The sequence below is a fragment of the Apteryx mantelli genome, chromosome 1, assembly GCF_036417845.1.
Source record: "Apteryx mantelli isolate bAptMan1 chromosome 1, bAptMan1.hap1, whole genome shotgun sequence".
NCBI classification, from domain to species: Eukaryota; Metazoa; Chordata; class Aves; order Apterygiformes; family Apterygidae; genus Apteryx; species Apteryx mantelli.
Window position 1 is genome coordinate 178,970,957 of NC_089978.1, and position 26,150 is coordinate 178,997,106.

The window sequence follows — 26,150 nt, forward strand, 5'->3', positions numbered from 1 at the left end:
CTGCTCAGCTGCCAAATCCAAAGGTTCTTTAATGTGAACTTGTATCTAAAAAATCCAAGGCAAGGGGGTTTCATAGTGTTTCAAATGAAGTACTCACCATGAAAGTGTTAATTGGAATATTCTTATAAATTCCTATGTTTTGTTTGCCAAGCATACGTGTATATGCATATCAAGAAGTACCTCAATGTGGTAAGTAGCTATTATAAAGACAGTTCTTCAATAAATGACTTAAGTAATAAACAGGAATATTTTACTCCACAAAGAAGTGGGTCTATTTGAGGATTACATAAATCAAGACAATTTAGAATAAAAGATAACTTAGTGATCACATGCTGCTGCATTTCAGACACTAAATTTTCAAAATCACAGTTTTTATGTACAGAATCATGAAACATCTGTCTAAAATAGACCATGTTTGTTAATGCTAGAACTGTAATCTCAGTTGTGCCTATTTTATTGCACATATCACTATGATTTTTTTTAATAGCCATGCAGGAGAATAAAATTGCAGCATTGTTTCCTCCAACCATCAACCAAATCAAGGCATTTTAAAGGACCTGGAATGCTTCTTGACTTCAAGACTCAAATGCGTATCACACACAAAAGATTCAAATTCTTTCATTTTATATTTAGGCCTAGGATACTTTGGATAACAATCTAAATCTTGCCATCAATGTTGTGCTCTAACACAAGCGAGGCAGCACATTAGTCTTTGCTGATAGTCATGAAGTACAGTAGTGGACCACAAAGGTGTTGCTACTGAAACTAAACTGTCTTAGGTAGTTGTTATTAAATATCCTGGTACCTTCTTCAGTAGTAGACTACAATCAAAATAAAAGAGTTGGATTTTTCCTGAAAGGAAGTATTAGCAATCTGTTAAAATATGCTAAATTCTGTCTCACTTCCAATAATTTGTAAGTATCTATAACAAACTTTGAGATAAGCAGAAATAAAGAATACAAATAGAAGGCATGACACTAATACACAGCTCCACACCATCCACTTTGAAAAAGTGGATTTGCAAGAATGTTAAATGCGTCAGCCGTAAACAGACACCCTTCAGTTTAATGACCCTACAGCAAACTACACACTCAGCTCATTCAGCATCACAAGTCTAATTCACTTCCATTCCTTGCAAAGACTAAAAACTTATTTCCATGAATTCTTTTTTCAGAAAACTGAAATTAGTTGATATTGTCCCTTTTTCTGTCACTTGAGAAAAAATGAAAAAGAAAAAACATCATTTGTCCTTCATTTCACATAATCACTTGCAGCTCATTCTTGTTTTAAAGTAAACATCTGCCATGCACTATTCTTGCCTTTTCTGAGTGTCACTTCCTTATGTAAGCTGGGTGCAAATAAATATTTCTGCAGACATGATGCTGTAGGATTATGACAGTTTTACATACTAATGACAGCATGCTAACAATGCAGTTTGTTTGTCACTGATATTAATTAAATATCTGAACCTTAAAACATACACAGCTGTCTCTATGTTTTGGTTTGTGGTTCTGCGGGCAATTTCTATAGAGAGTTAAATCAACCAAAGGAAGGGGACAACCCCATAGAGTTAGATTACAGACCAGTTGCTCTGCTTACCTTGTCCAAATCCTTATTTTTGAAAACATGACGAGAAATACTCAATTCAAATACAATTCTTTCTAAATTAATAATGCTGCACAACATCAAATTACAGAGATTTTTATTTTTCACTACAATCTTTAAAATAAGGCATTTATCCTCAAAGGGTCCTGAATACTTAATAACATAATGTGTCAAAAAAAACAGGAGTGCTCCTTTTGACATAATTATTAGACTCTGCATGCATGAGTACACACATATCTATGCTTTAGGTACTTAAATTTAGCATCCTTAATTTGCAGAAACACAGTAAAAACTAAGAAATTAAAACAGAAAATGAAAGTGAGACATTAAAATAGATAATTCTAACTAATAACTTTTTTGATAGCCTAACAGATGCCAAAACGAGGGAAGATTTATACCAGAGATTATGGAAATGCAAGATCATTTGAGAATAATAAAAGCAAATGGTGGGAAATGTTAACAGTAACAGCTGTGAAAGGAAATTATGGAAGATTAAAAGTAGAGAAGATAACAACAACAGTAAAAATGGAGTTTTAAATTTAAAATTGCTCCACAAGAGAGATTCTTTAATTATGCTTTCTGGAGATAATCAAGTAATAACTGCAAAAACAGTGAGGTATAGATATTTATAATTCTTTCAGTGTCTTAAGAACATACTAAATACTATAAAATCACAGCCAGGAAAATTATAGCAGATCACACAATTGGATAAACCAAGCTGACTTGAACAGCTATAATGACTTTTTAAATTTGTGCCACACAACAGCAATCCCAGGCATACTCAGCAATGAAGGCAGGTGCAGCAAAAGCATAGGAAGCCTCACTGCAAAGCGCAGTATAGCAGAACTCTTAGTTTTGCCCAAGAAAGTCTTAGAGGGTAAGAAATAAATGTATCTACTTAGTAACTTATTATTCATGTATTATCTCATATCTATGTGACAAATATTTATATTATTGCCATAGACACTGTTACTCAGAGTTTGATACAGCTGCTATGTTGGGAGGTGGCAGAAAGGGCAGAAGGGCACACGGTGAACAGCAAAAATGCTGTGCTACCTACCTTTCCTGTAACTATCCTCTAGGAAATCCCACTCTGCTGCCAGAAGCAGCAAAGTGGACATGGTAGTGGACATGGTAGTAACATGATCGAACAGTGACCCAGTGATTGTATCAATACCAAACTGCAGTGACTCATGGAAGAAAGTGCAGTATTACTGCAGTGCTGAAATACATGACAAAAAGCAGAAGTATCGGGTGAGGTAGGTAATAAATAAAGTATGCCTGTCCACTGAACAGCAGCCCACAGGGTTAAATTCCCAATGGCATTAGCCATTTCAATGTACTGCCAAAATTTTTAAGAATGAAAACAGGCACTGTATTCTATTAGGATTTTAACTTATTGTTCATGATCTCTTTCGGCCTTTTCTGATACTACCAATACTATGAAACAAAGCTCTCGGTTCAACGCCCCACACTTCCAAAAGTACAATATTCTAGCTCAAGATTCATCTGCTCAAACAAATACCAGAAAAGATTTATAGTCATTCAGGCAGGAAGTTAGTTAATAAACTACAGGCAAAATCTGGAATTATTTTATTATAATTATAATTAATAATGTACTATAGTGATTATGGTTTGGCTGAGAACAAACAGGCCAGCCTGAGCTAGTCTAAGATAACTGCCAAATCTTCTGCACATGTGACAGATGGTACAAGCATTTTAAAGACTCCCTGTACATACGAACTCTGCAACTGTGCAAAAGGGGCTCAGATCAGTGCAACAAGGTAGCTGAAGCAGCTCTTGGCACACTAAGCAGCAGAAACTACCATTAAAGCTTTGGACTTCATCTGAAGAAAAGGTGAAAAAGGTGCAGTCAAGGGATGTGAGGGGAAAGTGGTTGTATGTTTATTGTTATAAAAGTGAAGGAAACTGTGACTTTTGATATAGTGTGCTAAATTCAGCTGGTATATGGGGTGTAAGGACAACATGGTTAAACTCAGTGGAGCTATATCCCCTTCTAAAAGGAATTGATTAAACTACCTTAAAAGTTTTTATCGACAACACAGGGTTGTTTGGAACTATTGCAACTTACTTTTCAATAGACCTGTTTTTTTCCCAAGAACATAATTCATTCTGTTTGCTTATGTCTAATCTCTTTTGGCTCATCTTACTTTGAAAAAGGTTTTGAACTCCAAGAATGTTCCTCAGATACTCCCTCTATGAGTCCCAGAGGGCAAATGCTAGAATGTAGAGGAGGAAGACAGAACAATAAATGAAAAGTAATATCGTACCACAGAGAACTCTCCCAGTCACATCCCATGCTACACCCACTGCAAACAATCCATCTTTCTACTCTAAATGAATTTCTTATGGTATCTGAAGCAAGGTAACTTGCAAGGAAGATGCACTTAGAGACCAAAAAAAGTCTGAAATAAAAAAAAAAAAGCGCAAAAGGAGAAAGATACAATCGTCAGCATCTAGTGCCCTTTGGTGTCCCTTCATCCTTTCACTGAACCATTATAATTCTTTCAGCAGAACAAGCGATTATGCTGTGTTCCTTTCTAAAGAGATATTCTTTCCAGAGCAATACGCAAGCAACACTCAAGCCTTAGCTAATGTTGCATTCATGTGTTTTACTTTTTATTACTAATAAAATATTGTTTGTGCCACGAACAATTTCCTATTATCTAGATGAGCTCTTGCAGGCTAAGTTACCACAAGGAGATCCTTCAACAGTTTGCTCTTTGGCATTCACCAAAGAAGTGGTGCAAAGAAGCAGGTTTGAACCTGAAACTGATTGCAGTGGAATCACTCAAACTGTGGACCTGATCCTCTTTTTACACCAGTTTCATGCCTTTAAGTTTAATGAATTAATGCTGGTTTATCCATAAAATAAGAATTGGATTGATAGGCATACATTTGCCAGAAGTGGCATTACCCTTGGATATATCATTAGCCCAAACTACCTGAAGAATATTGTACTGCCAGCTCACAAACAGAAAAAACTGTAAAATGCTCACAGAAGCAGTAACTGAGGTTGTCAGAGGAAAACCAAGCTCAGTTATCATCAGGAACATGAAGCTGCTGTCAGCAAAATTTGCTGGCTGTAGTGATGGACAGAATACTGAAACTTCTCTCCCTTGGTTCCTGCTAATGTAAATTAGATACTTGCAGTGTATCATTTATTTTCTCCCTGCACAAAGATGCCAGCAGAGTCCTTTACAACAGAAAGGCCAGGCCAAATTATGCCAATTATGAAAAATGCTTATATTAATGATACTACAGACAGCAGGCACATGTCCTTCATAGACTACAGGGCTGATAGAAAGAAGAACAGTCCTCTTAGATGTAAGTGCAGCATATAGGTGGCAAGGCATACCTTGAAGCCTTGACACAAACCCTTTTATTTTTTCCTCAGAGTACAAAGTAATATCTAAAACGCTAGACGGGATAAGAAAAAATTGCAGGTACATGGGCTGTTGTGAAGGACCAAAACCTATTCTGCCAAACAAAGAAAGAATCTCAGCAATCTCTGTATTGCTTTTGCCACCTGATTTCATATCATAAATGTAACATACATTGTTGAAGAGCAGGATAAGGAACTTCTTTTTTTAGTGACCTATTACAGTTTTTTATGACCCATTTTGGCAAACATGAGTTTTGTTATCATCAGAACTCGTAAAAATAAGCAAATTTTTCACACTTTGTAAACACCTTCTTGCTGCTTCAAGGCATAGCTTATACTTATAACATATACAAACAAAAAGCTGTGTCAGAAGAGCATGATTAAGGTTGTAAAATGAAGCATTGAAAAGTCAGAAAATGCTAGAATTGCCAAAACATCCATAATTTAAATCCCTCATACCTGTGCATTATGGTAAAGTTTTTAATTACATGATAGCATACAGTATTTCCCACGACATCCCTTTTTGGGGGTCCAGAAGAGCCAGGAGTCCTGCTTTCATTCTTGGTGTAAGGTGAAACAGTCACTACAAGGTAAATCCTACTCCACATTTGTACCTTAAGCTCAAAAATTTGGGGCTTGCTCACACACTTTGCTAAAGCCAAGAGCAGTTTGAGTACAGTGAAGATGGAATATATGGAGATTTTAGTTGTTGAGATCAAATAAATCTTTTCTGAATATGTATGAATCCCAATTTTTTAAAAGCTTTGTATCTTGCGTAAAGTTGGTCAATTTTTATCTCCAGACTAGATCCTTGACTCAAAATAAATCTCCTGACAAATCTGAAGTCCCTGCTCCAAAGCCTAACAGACGCTAGACTTGGAGATGAAAGACTCAGAAACAGCACAGTAGTTTTTAGCATTACATTTTCTAGCCAGTCTGACAAAGCTATATAAACAAACCAAAATAGATTTGTGTACTGGGAAGTGCTGGACAATCTTATTAATAGAGAACTGATGACAGCTTTCCTGTAGTAACATGCAAAGCATGTAAGTACCTGCACATTATACAGAACAAATTAACATATATATTACTAAATAACTCTTGAATGCAAAACAAAACCACGTATTTTTCGAGTGATATCTAGTGTTTGAAGACTATGAGTAAAATTTAAAAATCCCTAAATTTGGACCTCCTTTTTCCAGGGAAAATGCGGGTGGTTTGAAATCTGGGTGTGAATATTGCACCGTGGGAAGACTTATAATAACTTTGAATCCCAGGTGAACGAAAGACATAGAGCAGCACAAAAATGTGGGTGTTAGCAACATTCTCCGACTTTAATTATATGATTCCCATCCTCCAAATTTTCCTCCCTCTCTCCCACTTTAAGCTTAAGGTTCTTGTTCTCACATACAGAGCTCCACAAAAGTCCTCCTGCCCACATCACATTTCTCATTTTCTCCTTCTGTTGCTGCCTGAGTTCTATCCAAATTATTTTCTTAAACGCCCACTGTACACTTTCTCTCGTCTTTGCATCACGTCAATGCTTGCATTCCAAAGAACCAACCAGCGTTCATTTGAATTGCTATCTAAAATAGACTTCTTCTGCAAGGTCAACAAATGCTAATATATTAGCTAAAGAAACCCGTTTTTTTTTAAAGTAACTGGATCTATAGATGAAAATTGTCTCCTTTACCCTAGTGCACTGTATGCACTGTTTGACTAATGCAGATTGTATCTAATTTGTTTCACGGATATACTGTCATCAGAAACCTATGAAAAGTAAAAATAATATCATGGATAGGTTAATATCCGAGAACTTCTTCAACTAATTTGCTGGATTTGTAAAACTAAAGCCACTCTGTGAACCTTCCGTCCCTTCCTGATTAAACACATTTTATTCCTTAAGGGAAAACTGATTTAAAAAAGATGGGACTGAAATCAAACCCCTAAATCTGAAGACTGCCAAACTTCACAGCTGCTCTTCATCTATATGATGGTCTGACCAAAACCTCAGAGCTGACAGCTCTAAGTTCTGCAAAAGTTGGGTTATGCATTTATATTTCTCAGAGGTGGACACAAACCACCAAATCTGAATCTACTTTCAGCTCAAGGAAAATAAAGAGAAAACCCTTGCCTAATCTGGACACCTACTAGTGGGAGCACATTTTTATGCCCGTGCCTATATGTATGTGTATAAGGGCAGGATAGTGTTTTCTCCTTTTTCACACTGCATAGAGAATCGGATATAACCCCACTTCTTGCTTCCCACTGCTCACGGGTATTGCTTTCTTCTAACACCTGCAGAGGTCAAAATGGTAGAAGAACAGAGCGTCATCGTCTGAGCCAACACCAAATGTTCTGACCAGCTGCATCAGGCACATGCAAGCTCTGCTACATTTGGACCTTGTGTTTCCCCCACCCCATATCCACCAGTTGACAAGGCAACCTGTAAAAATCCTGCCCTATTTCAGAGATTCAAGATTGCAGATAAGGTTTAGGCTCCTCAGTACTTTTTCTTACATTTTCAAGAATAAATTCTTCCTCTAAGTTCCCTTCTCTTGTGAGGCATTAGCTTTTTCCCACTCATTGTGGTATTTGACATGCTTTGCCCTGTGGCCAGAAACGTAGCAGTCTCAGAAACTTGTTTTCTTTTGCTATTCTTTATGAACAAAAGTGTGATATATTAGCAGGTACAAAGGATGAAAAATATCTGAAAAATCTCAGACAGTTTCATACTAAGCAAAGCAGTTACCTGTCTGCATCCACAGTCACGTCATGAACCCCTCTCTGAATGACGTCTCGAGAGGCAGCTAGGTCTGGTATTCGGTTCAGACTTCTTGTATATAGGTTGAGTCCTCCATCTGTCATGTACCTGAAAATAAATGTGTGGTCAATCAGTGGGAAATGCAGCCATCTGGCAACTATATTTTATTCTAAAGTTAATGGACTGTAGAATTCAAATGTTTAAAGTAAGGGCTGCCCTATTAGATGGTAGACTTGTTCTAAATATTCTCAGTTTGTGTGCCCAGTGCAGTGAGATCAGCTAGGTGCTTATTTTCTAGCATCTTTTGCCTGTTTTTGATGGCTTACAGGGAAACCTGTTTTGTCAAAACCTATTTAGAATGAGGCCATCAAGTATCTTCATAAATTCACTTTAAGTACTGCAGTCTTGTCAAAGAACAGCACCGGATGCAAGAAACTTAAGTCCAACATAAAGTGTCATTCATCTAAGTGGGAGAATAGATAACAGAAATTGAGAACCCAAATTTGTAGTCCCTTCTTGCATGCAGTCACTCAGATATGAAGACAGACATCCTCTGAAGCCCTTATAATAGCAATTAAAGAATCTGTTTATTTCCCTGTTCCTTTTCCTTGATTCCTACCACTTCACATTCTAATGAATGACTAATGAAGAGAACAGAAAGCATAGCACTGCTTAGTCACTAGAGAGCCATTACAAGTTTCTGAATTTCAAGAAGCAGCAATAATTTCTGAAACACCTACCTACAATTTATCTCTATAAGGGATTTAAACTTTGGTGCTTATAACTAAGTCATACCACAAACCTGTCTCACTCCAAAGACCTGTCCATTATTTCTCAAAATACCTTATATTAAACCATCTTCCTTCTTAAGCTCTTCCATTCTACATCTCCCTCTTGCTGTTTTTATGATAACTTCAACAAAGTAACCTGCTATGTGATTTGCAAATGTTTCTTTGCAAAGCCCATGCACTTCTATGGCACTGCACTAGTTATAATATTAACACAGACATGCACATACAGAAATGAAATCCAGGCAAACCCCTGTGAAACTATTCCAGGTAAATTTACAGGCTTACTGAAAAGGCTGCAGTCCCAATGCTGGGAGGATGGTTAAAACGACCGACTGGAGTTCACTCCCAGTTCAAATAATCTTTAACACCTGTTTTCCTAGAGCCATAAAATGGTGCCACTCAAATCCATCTTTCAGTTGCAGCACACGTTCAGCTACACAAACATTTTGCTTGAATAACTCCGCGCAGCCTCTGAAGCGCAAGCCAAGGCACATGCACAGCACCGGTGCTCCAGATGCGAGCTGGCCCCCTCCCTGCGCTTCCTTTGGGGAGATGATTTAACTGAAATCAAGTGTCACGGGGAGCTACGACAGCAGCCCGGGAGCACTGGCCTCCCCGCCACGGTTCGAGGTGGGTCCAGGGGCCCGGCGCGGTGGTGAGGGCTGAGCTGCAGCAGCGCAGCCCTGGGCGATGGCTGTAGGGCGAGACGGCGTCGGGTCCTGGGTGCCACGGTGGATGGAGGCAGCCACAGGGGCATTAAAACACAACGGGTTTAGTTAGTTTTAACTAAGCTCTAAGGCATTGCAGCCACCGGTATGATTTGGTCTGCAGTTCGGAAAGGGGTTTCTGAAACCCTGGTTTCTGGAGTCTGCAGAAGATAGCTTCACATTTGTTTTCCAAAGTAAAATAGTACTCCATCTTGCACACTAGATTTGCCCTTTTATTAAAGTCAAAGCTGAGACTCTCTGAGAGATTATGTAGCTAGGGGTGAATTACATAGGTGAGTCCAAGGCTCGGGAACTGTATATTAAATTGAGCTGCGGTTTGAATGCAATCCAGTCTATATGGATTTTTTCCTGTATAAATAAGGCCTGAGTGGAGAGACTTAATATGTGCAACAGGCCTTTCTCACACTAATTTCTAATTACTGCTGCATTCCTATCCCCAAGTGTTTAAAGTAATTAAACTGAAAATGGGAGAGGAATAAAGGAGATAAGACTTCACATGCCTCAATGAATCCTGAATTTTCAGAGCATATTAACTTGTTTTTAACATTTAGCATGCCTAAAAATGTGAACTGAGCACATTGCAACTTACTGTCTGTTGAGTCATCCTTATTACAGACGCAAAGAAAAGTCACACAACAAGATGACTATATTAATTCTCTAATGTGATAAGCTAATTAATACAACTCATCAGGCACTGCAAAGGGTTCCCCCTTTTTTTTTATTTTAATAAGCCTATACATCCATCAAAGACATAATTTATATTTCCTTTATGGAAAAAGGTCTTAAGACATTAAAGTATAACATTTTCAAGATTGCTTTTCTCTGTTTGGATACTGCAGTTGAGTGACTCTGAGCTCTTAATACTTATTCTCTTCATTTCACTGCCTGTTCTAGCCCACATGAATATGGCATCCTATTTCACAGCCACTAATGCTATGCTGTGGACAAGCTTGCCAGCAGTGCTCCATTCACAGATCACTGAGAAAGTGTATCAGAAAAGATAGGAATATGCTTGCTCTCTTGGTATACTCTTTCTAGATATCCACCATTGGATGTTACTTGAGGTGAGATACTATGCTAGACAGAGCTCTGATCACAGACTTATGTTTACTCTTAGGAGTGCATGATATCCTGCTTCATTAGCCACTGTTCTCTAATCATAGCTACACGCCAGCCTTACAGATTCGATAGACAGCAAGAGTGCCAAATGCATACAGTGCCCAGCAGTGATGTAGCTATGGGACTTCCATTCAAACCAATGTTACCTCAGCCACCAAGCAGCCTTGACATGCCAACAACATTTCCACTAAAATAACATTTTAGGCAGCATTGACGGGTAAGTCAAAGATGGAAGAATCAGTAACATGGCCTTTTTCCTTAAATGATGCTTTAAAAGTTCTGACATACATAGAAATTAAGTGATTTATGTTCATATGATTGATATAAAAATTCTTAAATAGTAATTTGAAGCTAAGGTGGGGAGGTTTTTTTGGCTATCTCAACAGAAATGGCCTATACTAGAGATACCCACAAATCAGTCAGAAACGTAACCGTTAACACATACAGAGACTTTTTAAAAAAAAGAAAGTTCCTTCTGTAGAGAAAGTCAACTTCCAAATGAAAAAAGTACAGCGGTCCCCTCTCAATATCAGAGGGAAGTCAGTTCCCCAAAGTCAATCAACTGAACAAGCAAACAAAAATAGGCAGGAAAAATAAAAATAACTGTCATTCTTTCTCCTGGGTAAGCCAGGAGAATGACTGATCTATTCATATCTCAGAAGATATTCCTACAGCTCAGATGATATGCACAGTTGAAAAATTGTGGTAAAGGCCTATCATACAGACTAGACTAGACAACATCTGAAGTGGAAACAGAGAAAGTCAGGCCTGACAGCAACTGCTTTTCATTAGCTGCATCCGATACCATCTCAAATAAAGATATCATCTCAAATAAAACATAAAAATACTGAAAGAGGACCCATCCCAGGGCAAGCACTGCAAAATGATGGTTTACCAGATAACTAAGGAATTCCAGTAAGAACTAATAAGAAGTACTTCTGCTCTTATTGCAGTTAATAGCAAAGTCATGTTGATGTTAACAGAGAAGAAGAGAATTCAAAGGCAGGTAAGAACATCACTTTCATCTTAGGGGCTTCTTTTGTTTTTTGATATCATGTAGCATCCATAATGAAACTTGTTCTTATGTGCCAGAATTTGTTATGGAAAACTCTATTAAACTTGCTAATCACTGATGGCGAGAGATGGGATCCACCTCACGAGGCGGGGCACGCGGGTCTTTGCCAACAGGTTGGCCAACCTGGTAAGGAGGGCTTTAAACTAGGAAAGATGGGGGAAGGGGAGAGTTATAGTGACAGGGTAGTTGGCAAAAGACTGCTCAAGTCAGGATGCCTCCAAGAGGTGAATGCAGCCAGGGAAGTGCGCATGGGATGTGGCTATGGAGGACCCTCTTTTACCCCTCCTGGGAAACCTGCATGCTCGATCACCTCCCTGAAATGCCTGTACACCAATGCACGCAGCTTGGGGAACAAACAGGAAGAACTAGAGATATGTGTGCGGTCGCAGGGCCATGATCTCATTGCCATTACAGAGACATGGTGGGATAGCTCGCATGACTGGAGTGCTGTCATGGATGGCTACGTGCTTTTTAGGAAAGACAGGCCAGGCAAGCAAGGTGGTGGAGTTGCTCTTTATGTGAGAGAGCAACTGGAATGTATTGAGCTGTGCCTAGGGGTGGATGAAGAGCGAGTCGAGAGCTTATGGGTAAGGATCAAAGGGCAGGCTAGCATGGGTGACACTGTTGTGGGTGTTTACTACAGGCCACCTGACCAGGATGAGGAAGTCGATGAGGCCTTCTACAGACAGCTGGAAGTAGCCTCACGATCCCAGGCCCTGGTTCTCATGGGGGACTTCAACCACCCCGATATCTGCTGGAAAGACAACACAGCTAGGCACAAACAGTCCCGGAGGTTCCTGCAGAGCATTGGTGACAACTTCTTGACACAGGTGGTGGAGGAACCAACAAGGAGAGGTGTGCTGCTGGACCTCGTACTAACAAACAAAGAAGGACTGGTGGAAGATGTGAAGGTCGGGGGCAGCCTTGGCTGCAGTGACCATGAGATGGTGGAGTTCAGGATCCTGCGAGGAGGAGGCAGGGCACTAAGTAGGATCGCAACCCTGGACTTCAGGAGAGCAAACTTTGGCCTCTTCAGGGACCTACTTGGAGTAATCCCATGGGTGAGGGCCCTAGAAGGAAGGAGTGTTCAAGAGAGCTGGTTAATATTCGAACATCACTTCCTCCAGGCTCAAGAGCGGTGCATCCCTATGAGTAGGAAGTCAAGCAAAGGAGGCAGGAGACCTGCATGGATGAGCAAGGAGCTCCTGGCAAAACTCAGCCAGAAGAAGGAAGTATACAGAAAGTGGAAAGGGGGACAGGCCACTTGGGAGGAATATAGGAACGTTGTCAGAGTATGCAGGGATGCGACGAGGAAGGCTAAGGCCCGTTTGGAATTAAATCTGACTAGAGATATCAAGGACAACAAGAAGGGCTTCTTCAAATACATCAGTAGCAAGAGGAAGACTAGGGAAAATGTGGGGCCTTTGCTGAATGGGGTGGGTGCCCTGGTGACGAAGGATACAGAGAAGGCAGAGTTACTGAATGCCTTCTTTGCTTCAGTTTTTACTGCTCAGGCCAGCCCTCAGGAACCCCAGACCCTGAAGGCAAGAGAGAAAGTCTGGAGAAAGGAAGACTTTCCCTTGGTGGAGGAGGATCGGGTTAGAGATCATTTAAGCAAACTTGACACCCACAAATCCATGGGCCCTGATGGGATGCACCCACGAGTGCTGAGGGAGCTGGCGGACGTTATTGCTAAGCCACTCTCCATCATCTTTGAAAGGTCCTAGAGAACAGGAGAGGTGCCTGAAGACTGGAAGAAAGCCAATGTCACCCCAGTCTTCAAAAAGGGCAAGAAGGAGGACCCAGGGAACTACAGGCCAGTCAGCCTCACCTGCATCCCTGGAAAGGTGATGGAGCAGCTCATCCTGGAAGCCATCTCCAAGCATGTGGAGGGAAAGAAGGTGATCAGGAGTAGCCAGCATGGCTTCACCAAGGGGAAATCATGCCTAACCAATCTGATAGCCTTCTATGATGGAATGACTGGCTGGGTAGATGAGGGGAGAGCAGTGGATGTTGTCTACCTAGACTTCAGCAAGGCTTTTGACACTGTCTCCCATAGCATCCTCATAGACAAGCTCAGGAAGTGTGGATTAGATGAGTGGACAGTGAGGTGGATTGAGAACTGGCTGAATGGCAGAGCTCAGAGAGTTGTGATCAGTGGCACAGAGTCTAGTTGGAGGCCTGTAGCTAGCGGTGTCCCCCAGGGGTCAGTCCTGGGTCCAGTCTTGTTCAATTTCTTCATCAATGACCTGGATGAAGGGACAGAGTGCACCCTCAGCAAGTTTGCTGATGATACAAAACTGGGAGGAGTGGCTGATACGCCAGAGGGCTGTGCTGCCATTCAAAGAGACTTGGACAGGCTGGAGAGGTGGGCAGAGAGGAACCTCCTGAAGTTCAACAAAGGGAAGTGCAGGGTCCTGCGCCTAGGGAGGAATAACCCCCTGCACCAGTACAGGTTGGGGGTTGACCTGCTGGAAAGCAGCTCTGCGGAGAAGGACCTGGGAGTGCTGGTGGACACCAAGTTAAGCATGAGGCAGCAATGTGCCCTTGTGGCCAAGAAGGCCAATGGCATCCTGGGCTGCATCAGGAAGAGTGTTGACAGCAGGTCGAGAGAGGTGATTCTCCTGCTCTACTCAGCCCTGCTGAGGCCACATCTGGAGTACTGCGTCCAGTTCTGGGCTCCCCAGTACAAGAGGGATGTGGCACTACTGGAGCAAGTCCAGCGAAGGGCTACAAAGATGATTAGGGGACTGGAACATCTCTCTATGAGGAAAGGCTGAGAGAGCTTGGCCTGTTTAGCCTGGAGAAGAGAAGGCTGAGAGGAGATCTTATCAACGTGTACAAGTATCTGAAGGAAGGGTGTCGAGAGGATGGGACCAGACTCTTTTCAGTGGTGTCGAGCATCAGGACGCAAGGCAATGGGCACGAACTGAAACACAGACACTTCCATCTGAACATGAGGAAAAACTTTTTCACTGTGAGGGTGACAGAGCACTGGAACAGGTTGCCCAGAGAGGTGGTGGAGTCTCCTTCTCTGGAGATATTCAAAACGCGCCTGGATGCAATCCTGTGCAATGTGCTCTAGGTGAGCCTGCTTGAGCAGGGGGGTTGGACTAGATGATCTCCAGAGGTCCCTTCCAACCTCAGCGATTCTGTGATTCTGTGATTAGTTTAAAAGGAAAAAATGCTACTTACCCACTATTGATGTCATCAGTTCTGAGACTTTTCCCAAGAATGTCCCCATCACTCATGTAGCCACCAACATCAACTTCAGCAGACATATCCAAATCATTACTCCCTTTCTCACTCATGTCGATCTGTGAGATATTTCCAAGGCGAGAAACAGCTGCTCGGCGAAGAGGGGTGGTGTACATGAATCGAGAAGGGTCTGTGTGTATGAAGCGATTCGCGCTGCTGCGAGGATAACCAGCACCCAAGGACGGGGCGTCTCCTGCCTGCAGCCGAGGACTGGCCTGCCCCAGTCTCCAAGTCACTGGGGTTGACCGGCTCGTCAAGCTTGGTATACTTCTCCCATTCACCTCGGTTGTCACAGTGCTGTCAAAAGTTGTCTCTAATGTACTGCCAAACAAAATGGAGAAGTCAATGAACTATGCTTTCTCTGTTCCTGAGAAATCAGGAAAAGTGAAGGCTGAAAGAATAGATGGAGTTTAGAAAGAATGTTCTCTGTGTGCGTGTGTGTGCATGTGCGCACGTGCATTTGTGTATATAGTAACCTCTTCTTATAAAATAACCTGAAATCAAAGTTACAGGCATTTAAATAGAAATATAAAATAATAACCATCCCTGTGAATGATTTTATAAGACAGAGTTTGACAGAAGAGCATATTAAAGTCACATTTAAGTTGTTGAGGCAGTCCAACAAATGGTATGGATAATGTCACAGTTAATTTTCCCTTGTAAGTCTCTAATTCATATAGCAGGTGATAAATACCCTTCTACAGTCCAAAGTTCTAGCAGTCTACACAAAAGCCATGTACCTGTGACTTATCTGGGTCCCTCTAAGGCTGGACATAGTTTCTTCCAAATTCTGTCTCAGGTCTGCTATATTCTTTACAGTTCGCATTCTTCTTGTTTCAGGGTCTTCCCCTGGAAGAAAACAACAACATGAGCATATATTTTAGTGTACAAAAGTATAGAAGTTTGAATAAAGTGCATATGTGCATACACAGCTGAGAATACTTACATATGTTATATTTCCACACTGTATATCTGTTCCTTTAACCTTTTAAAAAATAAAACCTCATCCTTTCAGTAATAAAACACACATACACTTGTAAATAAAATGTGGTATGTAAAAACACCACTGAAAAGAGTCCTAGTGAAGTATCCGTGATAGAGCCCAAATCTGTTAATGAAACTCAGATTTACAGTGTTTGGATTTTTATCCTCCATAATCAAGGCAGGATGCAGTCCCAGACTACTTGATACATTACACAACCTCTTTTTCCTCCTTGACATTTTACATGACTTGGTAGGAAATAAAGCCACAATAAATCTGTGTCTGGAAAGAATTGGGATGGCTGTTATAACAACTCTTCAGTATTCTCTTAACATCCAGGTTAATTCAAAGTACTCTTTAAGTCAGGCACTTAATAAAGCATCTTTCCTGAAATGGAATAGTTTCCTGAAGTGGGGGATTATTTTTCATATGTTTTACTTGGGATAAAAATCACAACACTCTAAGCACATGCATCATTTACAGAATTATGGATTTGAACAGCCTTCAGGGACGCACTGGGACAAACTAGTCTGGTTTCCAACTGGACTTCTGAGTGAAGCCCACAGAACTTTACCCAGAACATCCTGAATCACAATTACTTCACACAATTAAAAAAAAAAATAAAATAAATGTATATATTCTGTGCTACAAAAGGAAAATGCAATAAAACTTAAAGCAATCTACAAAACAAAGATTTTGAAGTCATAAGTGAAGATACAGAAATACATGTTTTCTAGCATACTCATATATCGAGGAATTGTAGTTCAGTAGTAGTTTTTGCATATCAGTGACAGTCAGTTAACATCATTTTGTTTGTTTTCTTTTGTAGAATTAAAGAATATTGAAACAACATCTGTGACAAAATCACTGGTTTGTTCAAGGGTAGTATTCTGCCTCTGGCTGTGTCCCATATCTGTTGCCTGAAAGAAGGCTGGCAAGAAGCATTATTATTCTAGTTATGTGTACAATGCTGGACATGAAGTGTAAATAATTTCCTTTTGATTCTATCAATGATAAATTTCATGTCATACCTCACTTTGTTAACTTAATTTTACTCCTCATTCTGGAATTGTTATAAACTATAATGAAATTGTACAACCACTAAAAATACCTTTAATATTTAATTCTAAATTTCAGCACTCTCATCCAACACAGAGAACAAGCTTCTGAATTCATTTTGGAATTCCTGTGACATCAAGAAACTGATTCATCCTTGGATTCATGTAACAGGAGACAGTCTTGCAAATTTAAATTCAACTTCATACAAAAATGAAATCCAAGTAGAGACAAAATACTAGGCAGCGCTAAGGTATTTCACACTTGTAAGATGTGGAATACACTTGCACATACACATCTTCAGGCTGCTGTATTTCTCAATCTCTTGCTACCTCTCCCCCTCCCAGGGTTTTATGTGAGTTTATACAGCATAAAAATTCAACAAGTGTGATGTCTCTGAGGAAAAGCATGGTGTACCATCCAAAGGAGAGAGACAGGCAAAAAATAGGTAAGAGGTGTCTGGGAAGGAGGCAAAAAAGGAAAGGTACTGTAGAGTACAAACCTTGATAAAAAAGGAAGGAGGAGATCTTAATGTAGAGCTTTTAATGAAAGCTGCATAGGACAGTAAGCTGAGAAATACTCAGCATGGGAAGGGAAGCAACAGAAAGTTAACATTTAGCAAGGAATTCTGGGAAGGTAGACGATCCTACAGGAAAAATGTCTGAAAAGACAAAAGAATCTAAACACAGCATCTGTTTGAAGGCATTACGGGTAAAATATACCGAGGTTGACTTGTGGCAGGACTGAAGGCATGGTTATGGTCATAGAGGGACACAGTAGGTAAGGCAGCAATTGTATTCTCCTCTAAAGTACAATGATAATTTCTCCTTAAACTGGTTTAACATCTATCGTGACAGATTCATTTCAAATATAAGGGAGAATCTGCAGAAGCAAACCATATTTGAACAATAGTTCACTTAAATAATCGTCTTAATTTTGAGCTTTGACTACAGATGGAGTCTTTGAGCTCATTTACAAACTGAGTTGCTACTGTACCCAAGTTCTCCACTGATTTCATGGGCCAACAGTTCATAAACTGCTGGGTTGGCACCCTGGAACTGACAGCAACACAGGGAAAGAGTGGAAAGAAGTGGGGATATGGACCCAGCATCTTGACAAACCGCACCCTAAGACCAGTCCATTCACAAAATTTTGCTCCATAAAACAGCTATCTGTGCGTACTTTTACACGTAACACCTTGAAGGAGGCAAATGTTCACACTGAAACTATCACAACTACTCTTGTGTTTCAAGGTAGGCATGTGCTCAAGCACCTTGCTGATCCACGTACCCATGAATCCCATGTACCATTCATAGAGGTTTCTGTGTTTTCCATCCTGGAAACTCCTGGGAGGCAGAAGGGCTCATGCCAAGGCTATGCTGGAGACCATTAAGCCCTGTTGGACTGAGGCTGCTGTTTAAAGCGCAGGCAGCTTGTGGGCAGACTGGCAAAGCCTGCCTCCAAGCAATTGCCTTCAGTGCGTTCCGCCGCTCACCGCCGCTGCTCTTCGCAGCCCTGCTCCGCCCAGGGCACTCAGGCTCATTTGCAAGAGGACGTTACCTTCCTGACCCTGGAGATCTGAGACCTGTTTCCTGCCCTGGCCCAAACTAGAGTTGAAAGAAGAGCTTGTCATTGCTGGTACGAGAGAGTTTTCTGTTACATACAGAAAGATAAATTCCAGGGGATATCCGGGCAGAAACAAGGCAGTACGATACAATCCCTGTATAGTTATTTGAGGAACTGAAGATAATTCATATTTGCAGTGACTTTGTCCTTTCCTTCCTTATTTATCCTTGCCAGTTGTCCTTTGCTTTACATTAACACTGCAAGTCATTGCAGCAAAAATGACAGCAACTGTCTTTTTAATATATATTGTACAATAACTAGTACAACAAGGCCTTAAGGTATATAATGGCAATAAAAAATAAAAGTACATATAGATGGCAAACTGCCAAAACACATCTTCACAGAAAAAAGGATTTCACCTTCCAACAAATTACCCTATTCAAAGTGGCATTATTCTATCCTTGAAAGGCGAAAAGTTTGAGGTCTAATCTCCTTTGATCTCTCAGTGACCCAAGGGGTAATTTCAAAACCTCTCTACCATTTTTTTGTAAAAAAGATAAATCTGGACTTTCATGATCTTTAAATATTGCACAGTACTACTTACAAAACCCTCATTACTATAACTACGAAGGGTTTTAAAAATACTTGTTCTTTTTCCTTTCCCTCCTTATCTTAGGGCTCTATTGATGCGCTTATGCTACAGATTGATGAAGAAGTCACAAAGCAGAAAAAAAATGAACATGAGACTGGAAAAATTTTCTGCACTGAGTGCAGAAATTTTCTGCACAAACCTAATTTGCACCTGACATTTACCTACATTTTCAGGACAGCACCATGGCCTCTACCCATCTCCACCAAGCCTCCTTGTGTAAGAAGGACCATAGAGATGGTGAATATATTCTTTATTCTGAAAACTAGCTACACCTTGCCCGTTGGAAGAGACAGCCTTCTGGTTGCAGCAGGATGGGGACCCACCATAGGGGTTCAAAAGGATCCCACTCCCCCAGACTCTCTGTTGCTTACTACCATGGCCCACTGCCATCATATAGTCTACCCATTTTTGCACGTCCTAACATACCAGAAATGCTCTCTTGGCTTGTTATCTCAAGCAGTTCTTTTTTTTTTTTTTTTTACATCAAAGAAAAGTGATTCTATTTTACACATTGAGACACTGGGATATGCAAGACTAAAATCAAGGTTCCTTAAAACTTTCTTACAAAATTCTGTTCATCTTACATGAAAGTCTGATGCAAATATTTTACTGGCCCCATAAAATATAATCTGCTCAAATCACTTGTAGCTTCATCATTTCTATAAAACATAAACATTTCAAAAGATTGTTCCCAGTTCTTGCCTATAAGCAGTGAACAGGTTCTCTCAATGAATACCTAGAGAACACATTCTTTTCTTCCCCTGTATGAAATACGTACACAGGAAATCAAATTAAACATTTTACTGAAATCACCTAAATTAAACTTTTACATTCGCAATTCTGAAGCTTACCCATAACTGCACACTTAATAATAAAGTTCATGATCATTTCAGTACTTGTGTGCATGTAATTATAGCCCAAAGCAGATAATAAGAAAATAACAATTCCATTAATAGCCTGATTTTCATAAAAGGATTTACAAATAATAAGCAGTTCCCCTGGAAATTATTCATTCTTAGATATTAACTCCATTCACAAAGGCCAGTACCAAAATTACTCTGCAGGTGGAGAAACTGAGGCTCACAAGAGAACAGGGATTTGCTCAGTGACACACAGCTGAAGAGCAGCAAGGGCAGGCGTAGGACTCAGATTCCTTTGCTACCAAGCCTCTGATTTCTAGGAAAGGCAATGTTTGCCTCTTCTAGAATACCGGTATAGTCTAATAATAAAATGAGTTTATAAAAAAAAATTTATTTTTTCTTTAACCTTTTTGTGATGGCAGCTTTTTACTTTACATATACAGCAAAAACTATATCCTGAATCTTAAACACAGTCAGGGCCTATCACATTGACCAGCGAAATACCTCCAGGCTAGACACATGCTGTACAACCTTGGAAAAGCAAGCAGACACTTCAACCATTTGACCGGTTGAAACTCAAAGCTTCAGAAATGAACACTTTGAGCATCCTTTGAAAGGAATGAGAGATGAAAAGCAAAACCAGGAACACAGAAGTCTTTTGAAGCACCTATGGCTGTAGACTTCAAATGCTCCCTAGCATGCACTGATATAACTACACTGTGAAACCCTGGCACTCATAATTCTACATTTACGGATGAAATTATCATCAAGGAGGTAGCGGGGAGGAATAATGGATGGGCAGTTTGTAACTAGGCCAAGACATTTTCTATCTAAACCAAACCTTGGATTTAAGATTCCAATTTTAGATTCATGAGAATAAATGTCATTAAAATTAAATTATTTATGAGTAAACTAATAGCACTTAAATGTTTCGCCTTATTTTTTTAAACAGCTAACAAAACTGGGCTCAATTATTCACATGCTGCTGCTGCCCGTGCACCTATCAAAAGTGATTTAGTCATTTGTCTTCATTTCCTACAGTCTTTAGAGCTAAGAGTAAGTGAACAAGGATGGAATGACTAAACCCTATTTTTGCACACTATTGCAAATAAACCCAGTTCTGTCTCACGACATCACTGTCAAGAACAGAAATCTGCTCCATGCAGATATGTCCTAACACTTAGGTCTCCTCCTGCTCTTTCGCATGTCAAGCCAAAGTTAACTTACCTAAAATATCAGTATAAAGGACCTGTTCTAGGTCACCCAGCATCGTTATTATGACATCTTCATCCAGATGTGCAGTCCCTTCACGCAAGCAGCCTTCCTCCTCCTCCTCTGTCCAGTTCCTGCTGGGGAAATGGGACGTGCAGGATGCATTTTCATCGTCTGATTTTCCCCCTTCCTCATTATCAATCTCAAAGCCTTCATCTGCACGCTGGCCTGCTGATCTCCTGTATGTCCTGCTCCCAGGAGGTGGTAGCATCTGAAATGTTTGGGGTGCGGTGAGGCTGGTGTGGCAGAGGGAGTGCACGGACTGTGAGAGAGATTTGGAAAGTGAACTTCTACTCCCAGCTTCTGCCTCCCGCTGATGGTAACTCTGGCTGGACTTGGAGGCATTTCCAAACCAGTTCTCCCTGTATGAATATCGCTTCTTTTCCCCTTCATTGATGAGTGTGAGATTGGTTAGAGACTTCTGCTTCTGGAGACGAGCACACCTTCTTCCAACCTCCTTGCCTTTAAACACGGACAGTTCAGCAGATCGCTGCATCTTTCTGGCCGTGGCTTCACCTCAGTTAGATTTCATATTTTTGAGACGGACAGTAGCTCAATTCTTTAGAAAGGTTTAAGAGGTGATCCTTCCAGCACTGCACACTGCACATCCCAGGTAGCAGACATTTGCACTTGTAATGAAAAGCACAACTCAAACATGCAGTGTACAAACTGTAAATGACTAGACAGGCACAGTCATTTTCTTTAAAATTACACTGCTGTCTCTGCTAAGCCACTTCTCTCCCGTCACATTAATCTGCAGTACTTACAGTCATTTTTACTTGGATTTCTCTCAAGCAGAAGAGAGTTGATCAAACACTCTGCTCCAGCACAGAAGTAATCCCAAAAGCCAACTGTGTTTTCCCCTCTTCATCCAATCACCAGTCTCATCAGAGCGATGGGCCTGCATCTCTGTGTACAGCTGCTGCGTTCTGAAATCCAAAGTACGCGCAAGTGCTGTCTTGGGCTTTTTTCCCCCCCTCTCACCAGATCATGACTGATCCCAGTGCTTGGCTCTTCACTTTAGATGGGCTGACACAGAACTGCAAGTACTGCCTCCACGTCAGAGCTCAATAAAGAGCCAAAATTAACCACTGAAGCAAAGCTCTGCACAAGCCTCCTTACATTTTAGTATTCAACCTGCATTCCCAGATATATGACTCTTCTCTGCTACTGCAGTGAATGCTGCTGGCTGCCATGGCAGCAAACATCCTGGTGAATTAAATCGGAGACACAGAAGCCTCTGCCCAGTTTGCAGTGCCACAGGTTTCAAGACACAGCTTCACCTGAATGGGATGCTACAGTAACAGACCTAGCTCACAGTCAAATGTTATTTTTCTCCCTGAAAGGTAAGGATGACAAACTATTTCTTCCATATCACTGCTACTCCCTGTGCTGGCAGCTAAAAGCAGATTTGCAAAGGGTCCTTGAGTCTTGCAATTTCTGCTATAAAAAATATGTATATAATTTAAGATCATAGAGAAGCTAAAAAATGAAACACAACAGTACCTTCCCAGCAAGGTGATTTATAAAAGGAAGCATTTCATTTCTTTCTCTTTAAAACACACCTTGTGTGCATCTCTGTGAGACTCAGAAGCTACTATGGAATTAAAAAGCTGTGATAAAATCATTGTTTCACAACCTTCTGAAGAAATTCTAGTAAGTGGAATAGTAATTTTTTATAAAACAGCTTAGTATCATGTCTGAACTAAGTTCACCAATACTAAATGTTGTTTTTAAATAAAATATCAACAGAGAAAGACTTATGTGTAAATTTGTATCTTTTCCCACTGGTAAAAAGGTGCTAGTACTAGGAATGAAAACAGCTGAACAAAGAACTACCAGAATTTCATTCAATTTTTGGACACAAACTTTTATCTAGGGGCAATTAATTTCATAAAAAAGTATGCAGAAATCTACAAATACGAAAATTGCTGTATAACAATATACTGCTTTTGTCACCATCAAAACACAGTTGTCATAAATCCCTACCCGGGAAAGCTTGACAGGGAAGCAACCTTTAAAAATGCAACCCTAAGAATTACAGACTATTTGCAGATTTTCTGCATGAATAAATTGCTGTTAGCAGAAGCATCAGTGTACTTTTTGCTGTTCACTGGTTCAGTTTAGAGCTTTTTAAAACACATAGGAAAAAAACCCACTGGGGGAAACTTATTGGAAATTTTAAAGGAATGATGCATTTTTTCCTAGTAACTTTCATAAACACAGAACTAATCCAGAAAAAAAAAATCCAGTGGTTTCAAGCAATGACGGTTTTCCATATTAAATCACTGATACCTTCCTAGAAAGAGAGGGTCCACAGCAAGAAAGATGAGCTAGCACACCCCCCCCCACCTAGCACACAAAGTCAAAGCAATAGAAGACAAGACGAATGCTCTATTAGCCTGAGCATACAGTAGCCCCAAATATTACGTGTCTGTCACTTAATCAGCATCGAAACAAAAGGTGACACCAAGCTGGTTACAGTGTTGTATTCTCTCCCAGGGTCTGTCAGTCACAGTGGCATATGGGCCCTGCAAAGGTTTTTATTAATGTGCTTGTGCCTTGCCTGCAGCAGAGCCCGGTGGGCTGGTGAGAACGCTCCACCAGCCCAGGCTCAGGAAGCAGGACTCCAACCCGCTCCATATGTTCCTGTGCTGGTACATGCTGCCTGCGCGCGCCCCAGCCGCACGTCAGGAAGCCATGTGGCTGGAACAGCCTGTTCAGGATGTCAGAGGAAGCTGTTGAGGTTATTAGAAGGGTTTCGCTGGGCTGTATATCAAATGGGTAATTTGCAGAATGAAGGGCAATCTCATATTTTTCCACTTGCTGTTTTAAAAAACTCACCTTATATTCAGATTGGTTTACTATTCTCAGCCATTAGGTTTCAGATGACTCAGTGCTGTGCAGCGCTGCTGGATAGCAGCGTGGAGGAGGCAGGGCTGTTATGCTGTCCCCAGCATAAACAGCAAGGCTTAACCTCTCCCCGGCACTCCAGATAAATGAATGGTAACTTCTTCACTCACCAAACAGCTACAGTCAGTGGCTTTTCTCCACGGTCAGCTGCGGGCAGGCAGGGACCCGCTCTGCATCTGCCCCGAGCTCCCTGCCACTCGTAGCCATTACTGCCTGCGTGGCGTCTGACCCCCGTGAGTCCATACTCTCTTGGGCTCACGCTGCTCTGCCAAGGTGGCAATGCACCGTGCAGCTGCTCGGGCCTGAGCCCGGGTGGGTCAGAGACTGCCAGAGCTGGCCAGACACATTCAGTCTTCTTTCTAGCTGGGAGCAGAAAAACGTATGATGGGGGATCAAACATCTTCACCCAATGAGCCAGGCCAAAGCACATGCACCATGGTGGCAGGGGGTGTCAGACCACTCCAGGCTGCAAGGGTCTTTGCTAGGGGCCCAGGGGGGTCCTGGACAACCGGGGGGGTCTCAGTGACTCTGCTGACCTGTTTCCTTCCCCACCTGAGATACTCGCTGCAGCCACTGTACCAGCCCAGCTCCAGCAGGCCACTGGTCACGGGCCACAGTCCTGGGACAGGAACAATATGAACTAGGGAGGACACATGAGGGTAAAGAGCCACAAGGCAGCTGCCCCAACATTCACCTGTTATGCTTTCTTTTGCACATACATTACAAACCTGAGGAAGCAAGTACTAGGACATGGAGGCACTACGGCTACTCATGCAACTTTCTTTTGGCCTTCAAGTGTAAAGGTTATACCAGAGCCTTTAATTACAAGATTATACGAACTTTTTTCCCATAAATCCCACTGCCTCACTTGGTACACAGGTTATCATGATCATCCTTAAATACAACAGATACATACATATATCTAGGACCAAGTGCTCACCACAGATTTATTCTTCTGCTTTACCCCACTGCTCTGTAGGGTGTCATTTGACAAAACATAAATCTGCAATGTGGAAAATTCTCAGGCTTATTTATTGAAAAATACTTTTGTAAAGCTCACCCTTCCATTGTGAATTTATGAAGAATAGCAGCAAACAAATAAACCTGTCTAAATTAAACTGACTTTAGAGGAGATCACAGGACAGCAAATGTCATGACACAGCCTTACTCCTCAGCTACTTTGCAATTCAATGTATTCACCACCCAGCAGACAGGAATACATTTAAGCAAAGAACAGCACAGGGAATTTCCCCAAGCCATCACAGTCAGTGTAACTTATTTTTACTGCATCATTCATAAAAGGAATTATAAAAATGATTTTAAGAACTAATAATCTAGGGACAAATTTTTCTGTCAGATAAAACTTTCTTTGAAGTCTCAGTACATATTTTGGAGCCTTATAAATGAATTATGTAATACATCTGCAAACGCATAGAACTATGAGTCTCTTCAGCTAAGCTTACCTAAAAAAATGTTGCAAACTATTTCCACACTCATTAATTAGCTAATTCTTTCAGAAAGAAAAAAGAAGCAGAGTAAGCATAAAAGCTTGAAAATTGAACGTTACTATGCTAATCCTGCCATTGATATTGGCATATAACTCTTAAAATTTCTTTCATTTTTGCTTCTTGCCTCAGATATTTTGTAATTAGTCAATATTTGTAAATTCATGAATAATTGTTTAATCAAATACTTTGCATTAAGCTCTTTGAACATGTAAGCACTTGTTAGAGCCAAACATTATCACTGATTTCATAAAATAATACTTTGTAGCTACAGACATGTACAGTTTTCAAAGGCTTGTTAAATAATTAATTGACTGACGTCCTTCTCAAATAAACTTGCAGCAGACTGGTAAACATCACAGCTATTACAAATAGGAAAAACTGGGTAAGAAAGTCTAAACAACTTGTTCTTAACATTAATCAAGAGCCAAACTGGCTTTTAGATATTACTTTATTAGCCTGTTCTCATTCTCATTTTTAAATCCTGCCTGTAAAATTTGACTCCAGTTTTGCAGAGAAATATATACTATAAGCAGTCTCATTGAGGCAACAGGCACAAAAAGCACATGCAAGAAAGCATTTTCATACATGATTGCAG

General features: G+C 40.7%; 1 protein-coding gene across 1 annotated transcript in view; it reads right to left on the minus strand.

Annotated features, from left to right (window-relative positions):
- NAV3 (neuron navigator 3) overlaps window positions 1-26,150 on the minus strand; it is a 282,224-nt gene that overhangs the window by 100,783 nt on the left and 155,291 nt on the right. Inside the window, exons 10-12 of the mRNA XM_067313062.1 lie at window positions 15,487-15,595; window positions 14,684-15,067; window positions 7,764-7,883 (exon numbers count right to left, since the gene is read on the minus strand). Coding sequence (XP_067169163.1) covers window positions 7,764-7,883; window positions 14,684-15,067; window positions 15,487-15,595 — 613 coding nt within the window. The remainder of the gene's footprint in view (window positions 1-7,763; window positions 7,884-14,683; window positions 15,068-15,486; window positions 15,596-26,150) is intronic.